Here is an 8894-nt window from a genome sequence, read left to right on the forward strand (position 1 = left end):
CTTATGTACATATTTATTAACTGTATTTCACACCACTGCATATTTCCATTGTTTAATCTGAGCATTGAAAATAAGTATCTTATTAAGCTTGCGTTTCCATTTTCGTGCTTCCATCTTACTTTGATCATATGCAATTATTAGATAAGGTTATAGTACAGTCAAGTTTTATTCAATTATTGTGCCTCACCCAGACTGGTCCCTTTCAGTATCTCTAGCAAATGGTAAATACATAAATAATCACTATAGCTTTAGGGTATTGTAGTGTTTACACAAAAGAATGCCAAACTTGCATTCAGATAGACATGAGCACATTTAGTAAAAATAACTGCCAACATTCAGCAAACAAAGAAAGTACCTCTAACAGTTAATCCATTAACAAGACTTCTAATGTAGTGTGTGTGTTTATTGTTTCCAGGGATGAAAGACCACAACCATCAGAGCAGTGTTTGTGATATAACATATTCCAGTACTGTGACAAGTGTTTGGAAACATTCACCCACAAGCAGTAAGATACATTCAGCTAACATTAGCAGCACTGTCATGCTTCCAAAACAGACACCAGTGAGGGGATGAAGGGTAAAGCATTGTCTTTTAATTTGGTTCTCTTCACAACCCTTAAACAATGTGCATAACATGTTACCACTATAAAAGGTGAGATTTCCTCCCGTTAGTCGCGGAGGCGCCAGCGCGAGTCAGTAGGTCCGCTTCCGTCCATCACGAGCTCACAGAAGCAGGGGAATGCAAGATAAAAGTCTACGAGGTGAGTTAGTAATAAAAAAATAAAAATAAAAATAAAGTTTTGAAAATGTTCATATATGGAGCTGGCGACGGCTGGGGCCCACCAAGAGATCCCAGTAAGAGACCGCACCCGAGCCAGCTTCCCTCCATCAGCACCCTGCAGCCTCGGTCACTGCTCTCACACCCCAGATGCCCTCTCGCAACAGGGTGGCGGGAGCTCTGCCTAGTGCAAAGACCGGAAGTCACTTTACCCCCAACAGATCCAATACTCTGAAATGAAAAACTGAGGCTAAAGCCTGCAGGGAGGCCTTTAAGACAAGCTACTGCACATTAGCTGAACGCCAACACAAAGTCCGTCTGAGTTTCTTCTACAGCTGGAAGCTGAGTGTTAGCCCGTGAGCAATGGAGCACATCACACTCCAGCAGACATGCTGACTTTATTATCCTGGTTCTCAGTCAAACAAGCAGCCCAGTTTCGGTTTGGCAGGATTTATTTAACGAGTTCCTTCAGTGGCAGATCTAATGCACCTCAGCCTTCCATCACTCTTTAATCCCCAAACACAAAACGCGCCCTTCCCCCCAGCCTCCGCTGTACCTTCTCTCCGTTAGATCTGAGCCACGTGTGTACGCCTACCACTCACCCCCCACTACCTTAGAGTACAAAAGAAAAACAAAAAACAAGAAGAGGGGGAGAAAAAAAAAAAGGTTACCCAATGTGGGACTAGACCAAGAACACAGGCATCGTCTGAGAGCGGTTCTGAGCAGGTCCCCACACACGCACAGGGACCCGCTGAGGAGCAGGGCGAGGGGGCAACTGAGAGGGGCACCTGCCTGCCTGTGTGGGTGGGGCAAGGATCTTAATAGCAAAATGAACACTTCAAGAGTGGCACCAGGGATTTGTGATGTGAGATGTCAGGAGGCAAACGAATGCAAAAGAAATTATATATAACAAAAGTTAAAAAAAAAAAGTGTCCAAATGTAAATTTTTAGAGTCTATTGTAGAAAAGGGAGAAGTGTTGCAGGTCAGAGAGAGGTGCAGGTATTCCCGCCTTCATTTCTCCTCTGCTTTCTCCTTCTCCTCCTTCGGTTTCTGCGTCTCCTCTGAGCTTTCGGGCTTGTCTTTTACAGAGAGATCCTCCAGCTTCTCAGCCACTTGGTCAGCGTTACCTGTCCCCCCCCCCCCCCCCACACACACACACACACACACACACGCCATCACTACATAGGCACAAGCCCTGGTGCTAAAGACAGAGGAAGGTTAACGCTCTGAACAGGACCAGCTGACTGGCGTGGGCAGTGCACATCGGTGTTTCACTACAACAGCAGGCTCTCGGCAGAAGAGTTGAAGCAGTGGCTGGCTAAACAGGCAGCAGTGGAGAGCCTCTCTCCTCACACACCACAGCTCTCTCTTAGGAAATGCTGGGTAATTATTAAATAATCAGATTATTTCATTTGACTAAAAGTAAATAAATCTATATAAGGAGAGGAGCAGAGCTGAAAACAGCTGGAGTTTGACCTGTAAGCGTGTACACAAATGCGTCTCTGCTTTTCCCTAGATGCCCCTCATTAACGATGTAGCGGAATACGCAGCACCTCGCCAGCAGGAGGGGCTAGCGAGCAGCATACGACCCCGCGAGCTGCTGTAGCAGACGGAAAAAGTTTGGGGACGTTGGAGACGGCCCGAAACAGAGTGAGTCTGCGGCAGGACAGTGCAAGGGGGCGGGGGGTGGGCGTTTCACCTCACCTTCCAGAGTTTTCCGCACTTCCTCTTTGCATTCATCAAACTTCAACTTAAACTTCTGTGCATCTGCAAAAAAAAAGGGGAAATAAAACGGCCATGAACGCCGGCGGCCAACAGAGAAGCAGTCCGTCAGTCCAGCCCGCATTTTAAACACGAGCTTTAACACGGACCACCAGGGATACTGAAACCAGCCTCCAATTTCCCCAACAATCAAGGTGATTGCATGCAGTACTGAATGGCCAAAGATAAAACCCACCCACAAGGTATCCCTGTTGGGCACCACGCTAATCTGCGTTAGGGCCCGTGGGTCATGTACTCACTCTCAGCGTTGAGGAAGCGGATGGCCAGCAGCTCTGGTTTGGGCTCTTCATCAGCAAAGTCAGCATGCGTGTTCCACACCCAGGCCCTGTCACTGCCTGCATTCGGCTTCAGCTCCATCAAGGGCATGACTACACACACACACACACACACACACACACACACACACACACACACACACAGTTCTCCCCTGAAATCCATGTCTGGCATGCTTGTTTTAGGTCTGTACTTAAATACTGGTAAACTATATAAAACCCACAACAAAATCGAAAATTACATAAGGACAAAGGGAAATAAATAGAAAAGAACAGATACCTATAAAACAGTGAGAAAAACCAATTTAAATAACAGAAGGCTATTTCTAAGGAATGAGACTAACTCTGATTAATGATTGTACTGTCCAGGGAACATTCCATGACAAGAACCCCAAAACACCTTTTAAAAGAGCCACAGGTGAGCCGAGTCCTCCCTTTAAAATGCTGAGTCATGGAAAGACACGGGTCATGTCATCTGCAAAAAGGCATGACTACTTAAGTTCTTTATGGCACTTTTAAGACCTGTGGCTAACATGGCATTATTCACTGCAGCTTTTAAAGGGCCTCGATAAGGCTGTTGAGCAAAACATCCTGTTTATGGCATTAAAAAAAATGTCTCAGCTTCCTTAGCACCCCTTTAAAAGACCAGCGAATTCTGGGGAGTCTCAGAGGCCAGGTTAGCTGACAGCATCTTTAATGTGGTGGTGTGGGCAGGACTCACTGTGGTGATTGGCGCAGATCTTGAGCGTGCGGTCCCTGCGCATGAGCAGGCGAATGGAGCCCTTCTCTTTGTGGCGGAGCAGCTTGACGTCGCCCGTGCCACGCTCCTTCCACTCCGGCGGGTCGTTCTCGCTCGCAAACCGGTACAGCTTTGCCCGCCTGCACACACACACACACACACACACACACACACAGTCACGCTGGCACGAGCGCAGAGTTGAAGGAGAGCTGCATGCCTCCTCCACAATGGCATTTCTGCCTCAGTTTCACATCACTGCATGATAGACAAGAACAATGATTTTAATTCAGTCAGAACTGCAGTAGGTAACCTGCAATTTCATATTCTAACAGTCTGATCAAAGCCAAAAAGCAGCAGAGCGCGCGTGTGGTTAAAAGGAGACAGTTCATGTTTGTTTCCAGCAGCACATCAACATTTATGATTAGTTTCCCCATTAATTCATTAACCAAAAGCAGCCCAACTGCTGCTGCAGCCAATCGGCATGCTGCTCTGGATGACTTATCTCCTACAGAGTTCAGCGCCGACCTTTATCTGATACGCTGAAGACCAAAGCCTCCTTAGTAGCTACACTGGCGCCTGAGAAATTTGCCCTGTGACTCTGCAGGACGGCAGATGTTCTGGAGCAACTTGGGGCCCAAGACGCATGCTTTACAGCGCAGCTCCAACAGCTGGCGGCTGGGGTCGAACCCACGTGGCGCTTCGCTCACATTTTGAACAGCTCCTCCTCGTCCTCCTCCAGGGTTTTAACCTCGCGCTCAGGCAGCGACACGATGGGCTCAAAGTGGGGGTCATGGTTCGAGTCGTCCACATTGTCCGTGGACGTTTCGTGGTCATCTTGCGTGTCCTTGACGAAGAGAAAGATCAGAACAGTGGTTTCAGACCAAGCTCCCTCAGCCTCCCAAATCCAGAGGTGTCGCTGATGACAATCAACACAATGACCTGTATTCACAAACCTAGGATTCCAAGATGTTTTGCGAAAACTCTAATGACTGTGCTACTATAGCTGATGGGCTGTTCCCCTGCTGAGACTTGAAACGCGTCCTCTGGAGCGCTCCCTTTGTTTGCGACTCGCTGTGACACGGTCCCGCTGGTGCAGCACCGCAACACGCTCAGGAACGAGCACGGCCGGTTACAAAGGGACTGAGAACTAGCCGCCGTTCAAACCGCTTCCCTTGGCCAGGTGACACCGCAACAGCGACGGACAATTCCGAGTTTTGCTTTTCAACACTTAAAGTAGCTGTCGATCAGTCTAGCGAACAGCTAGTCGGCGCCGTGAAGGCGTGCGAGCCCGTTAGCTGCTAGGCTAGGCTAGCTAACGCCGGCCTAGTCACGGCTGGCGGCTAAATGTCCGTGTTCACACATCCCGTCGACGTTATCCCCGTGAAAACGAAGCTCTTCGTAAACACACGGGCCTAACACCCAGTTGTGTGTGTGAGGACACTTAAATGGCCGCTAACGGTTTAATAAAACCCAGCTAACGCTCGCATTAGCGCCATGGCAACCCCAGAACCCCGGAACTAACGAGCTAAACGCCTAGCTTTGCTCCATTAACGTCAAGAACAAGCATTTATGTGATTTCAAAGTCTGGTTTAAACCCTCCAAGAGACATTAAACATCATTTTATTCAGACGCCATTTGACTAATATTTGGCGGGAAACACGCGAAATAAGATCCCGTGAGCTAGCTAACGGACAGTAGCGGAACTGGCGGCAAGGTGGACAACACCAGGTCTGTCCTGCACTAAATTAGTGCCTCCACAAACCCGCTTGTGGCGAGATATGTCGAGTTAAAGTACTGCGGCTAAAATAAAATCATACACGCAACTCTCCCGCGGCTACTTTAAAATAAACACACAACCCAGCAGCCTCACGCCGGCTTTTAAATTCCCCCATCACAATCTTGTCTAATACGGACCTAAGGCTCCGAAACATCACCCTCCCGCTCAAAAATGACCGTGTTCTATGATTAAAAATAAACGATTACACACTGAAACAACCCTCTTACCTTCGGATCTGCCATGGCGTGCTAGATGTTTGAAGATTGCAGAGTTTCGTCGCTTTGATTCCCCTGCGGTGAGCGAGACTCGGGCTACTTTCGCGCGCCTAACCGGGGAGCCGTGCCGATGACGTCACCTCCCTCGGCCGCGTTCGTGTTCGTCAAATCAGCGCAAATCAGCGCAACGCTGCTCGTCCATAGCTTTGGATTTTATTTAAAAAGCATCGTTACAAGATGGGCTTAGCGTGTGGTGTCTAACACAAACGTAAAGACCAGCAGCACTCCTTTTAATTTATTTATACATAATTATTATGAAATTACTTGGGATCGCTCTGATTACTCAGAAGTAGCGCTCTCAGAGGTCATTGAGTACACAGGGGGGGCAAACTCCCCCCACTCACTGAATGAACTGCTAAAGGGGTAGAAGGACTGAGAGAAGACGGATAGAGGAATGGATGGATGGATGATATCGTCCGTAGCCATTTTGTTTACTCCTAGTGCCCTAGGCGGCTCACAGCATGAGATTGCATAATCTCTCTTTGTGGTTATCTGCACCGTAATGTTGCAAGACAACCACGAGGGGGCGCCCCGGAGCGCCCAGAGATGCGTCGAGGTAAATGTGGACAGACTAGAAAAACTGGTGCTTCATGCTGCTCCCCGGCCTTATACAAGCTCAGGGGAAATGAAATGAGCTGTTTTCAGGTCAGTCTGACAGAACCGTGGCCAGCAGCTGTCCTGAGGAGCAAGAGTGAAATTGGCTCCCTGGCTGCAGGTTTTAATGGCATTTACTTTCCAGCTGTAATGTACAAGAGGCAGAGCTCAGGAGCAATACTACACACAGTGCTCATTTTCCTCTCTGCTCCCTACCGAAGAAGAAACCAAACCAGAATATACATCACATTCCCCCTGGAACAGAAAGTGCATGTGTGCAGTGAAAAAAATTGTTTAAAAATGTGCTTCACACACCAAGAAACAACCACTTATTACAGTGCAATTTAACAAGTTATATGAGCTAAATGATATTTGCTGTTAACTGGGTGAGTCAGTATGCATCTCCTGTATTCAGGTCACTTCCTGCCTTCGCGTGTGTGGATTATACATCGTGTGCCTGTCAGGGCTTATGGGGACGGCCCTGGCCCCGAGTGCGTCGACACAACACGGCTGTCACGGGGAAAGCTCGAGCCATTCAATGCGGGGTGTTGCCCTCCACCGCCTGCTTCTAACGGACAGATGAGCACCAGAGCAGGACCTGTGTGTGTGTGTGTGTGTAGACCCAGCAAACTGCATTATTTAACAGTCCCCATGGGACACATTTTTAACTCCTCATCAGTACTGGATAATGCATAAAGAGAAGCAGGCTTACTTAGAAAGCAGTGAGACCTTTATACTGGGCTCAGCTAGCGCACACACAGTCCGACTGGGAAGCTACCCATTCAGTACACGTACACACACACAGAGAGAGAGAGAGAAAACCTCACTGCGTCGCATGTGCGACTCTCAAGACTTTGAATACCTGGAGCTCCTGCCAGCGGAAAATGTGTCATCACCTAAAACTCTTACAAGCACGAATTAGACAGCAGACATCAAATTGCACCCGCAAGTCGCAGAGTTTATTTGTCTTTAAAATATATATATTTATATATATCTATATACACACACACACATTTTCTTATTTTAAATACCCCAAAAACCTCCCACCCTCCCTTTCAAAATTCCTGCTCCTCACATCATCCCTCCAGCTGTGCAGCATATTGCTTTTTTTTCCCTGTTCTTTTTGCCCATTTTTATTTTTTATTTTTATTTTTTAAGACATCTGCGAACATAAATTAAACGCTACCGCTCGTGTCCTGTAGGGGAGGCAACACTACAGAAGCTGGGACCGGTGGGGTTAGCGAGCTAGCTGGTTCGGTGTTAGGTAGCCTGGAGTCGGGGGCAGCTGACCTCCGCTTTGCGAGTGCCCACGTTTGATACAGAGAGCAGCGGGCTGTGGGGTACTCTTACTTTGGTACGGAGAGCAGCAGCAGGAAGCGGAGTGTGAAGTGAAGCCCGGAACTAACCGACTACTTAAAGCACTTGGGAGGAAAAGCCAGAGCAGTGCGTCTGGCCGTGCGTAGAGCCCACCGTGGCAAACGCATCTTCCCAACAAATACTTTTACTACGCCAAAGTCATCGTGGTTGCAGTACTAAAGGCTGGCCAGTAAGTAGGGCTGCAACACATCTCCACACTGCTGCTCCCTGGACAGCCTGCCGAGAACAGAAGTGGTCAGAACGTTGGTATCCTTCCCTTTCTCTGCTGAGACCCATACTGCCGTTGGCACGGTGACAACGGCGGGTGGAGCGTCTCTATCCGCGTCTCCAGTCCGGCTGGTTGCTTTCTTTCCGGAACACTCATCCCTGCTGTTGCCGGAGGGCCCAGCGACGACGCACCGGTGGCCAATCCCGGGAGAGTCCTCACGGAAGGCATCCAGACATGAGCGCCACGCTTCTATGCGTCCAAACAGTCTGCTACTGTCGAGAAGGGTCTATTGCCGCTCCTGATTGAATGACTGGGCCAGTGGGCCCGGCGGACGGTGTGCGGCATGCGTGTGTGGCAGAGTAAAGGACAACTCGTGTAATGGCACTAGAGGAAAAGTTGCTTTAAAAGGCATGCATCTTCTACCCTCCTTTTAGAGAGTCCGTCTGCGTGTGATTGGGTGTGCTGTGTGCTCTGTGTGCGAGATCGATCTTTTGAGTGTGTGGGATTGTGTTCTCCTAAAGTCTGGCTTCGATCAGGCCTCTCTGCACCACACATTTGCGCTGTGTGTGGTGGGGAGGGGGGGGGGTCCCAGACTCACACTCGTGGTGAGTATTTGGGGTTTCTTGGCACCTCGGTGAAAGATTTCAACTCATAAGGGATCCCTGTGTCCACCTCGATGGACCTGCGAGAGAAGAGCAGGCGAATCTCACTGTGCAGGTAGATCTTTCCAGACTTGGAACTCTGGAATCTGAGAGAGCGAGAGAATGAAAGAAGGGGAGGTGAGAGAGTTGGGTGTGACATCACCAAGAGACCAAACACCATCCACACGTGCGAAAGACCGCCATTAAAAGGAGCGGATGCACCCAGTCACACATATTCCTGTGCATTTTCCATTAAAGGTTCAGTATTCCTGTTGATTAGGAGAATACACGCTGGAGGAAGGCAGGAAGTGGTACCTAAGGTGCATCAGGTAGCATAGAATCTTTTTCCTGTCAGGGGTGGGGCTCCCTGGCCCCTCCCCCAATCCCTCCACTTCCTCCACAGGCACCAGGAAGATTCGATGGCGTAGAAAGGTCATGTGATTGACAGGCA

General features: G+C 48.9%; 2 protein-coding genes and 1 non-coding gene across 10 annotated transcripts in view; all 3 read right to left on the minus strand.

Annotated features, from left to right (window-relative positions):
• Window positions 1–570: 570 nt before the first annotated feature.
• ranbp1 (RAN binding protein 1) lies at window positions 571–5710 on the minus strand. Its single transcript, XM_027025178.2, has 6 exons — window positions 5576–5710; window positions 4279–4415; window positions 3554–3711; window positions 2800–2928; window positions 2483–2545; window positions 571–1905 (listed from the first exon to the last, which is right to left on the minus strand). The coding sequence occupies exons 1-6, from the start codon at window positions 5588–5590 to the stop codon at window positions 1790–1792; spliced, it is 618 nt and encodes a 205-aa protein (XP_026880979.1). The 5' UTR covers window positions 5591–5710; the 3' UTR covers window positions 571–1789.
• LOC113586804 lies at window positions 2307–2438 on the minus strand. The gene has a single exon (XR_003411658.2). It is a non-coding gene; the product is annotated as a small nucleolar RNA SNORA77 (small nucleolar RNA).
• A 133-nt stretch (window positions 5711–5843) lies between the features above and the next one.
• Window positions 5844–8894, minus strand: part of LOC113586782 (protein FAM214B) — a 20408-nt gene continuing 17357 nt past the window's right edge. For all 8 annotated transcript variants that reach the window (XM_035526204.1, XM_035526206.1, XM_035526201.1 and 5 more), the window contains 2 exons: window positions 8759–8894; window positions 5844–8550 (listed from right to left, as the gene is read on the minus strand). The exon at window positions 8759–8894 is cut by the window's right edge and continues 64 nt beyond it. In XM_035526204.1, coding sequence (XP_035382097.1) covers window positions 8397–8550; window positions 8759–8894 — 290 coding nt within the window. In that variant the 3' untranslated portion in view covers window positions 5844–8396. The remainder of the gene's footprint in view (window positions 8551–8758) is intronic.

The sequence above is a fragment of the Electrophorus electricus genome, chromosome 5 (assembly GCF_013358815.1).
Source record: "Electrophorus electricus isolate fEleEle1 chromosome 5, fEleEle1.pri, whole genome shotgun sequence".
NCBI classification, from domain to species: domain Eukaryota; kingdom Metazoa; phylum Chordata; class Actinopteri; order Gymnotiformes; family Gymnotidae; genus Electrophorus; species Electrophorus electricus.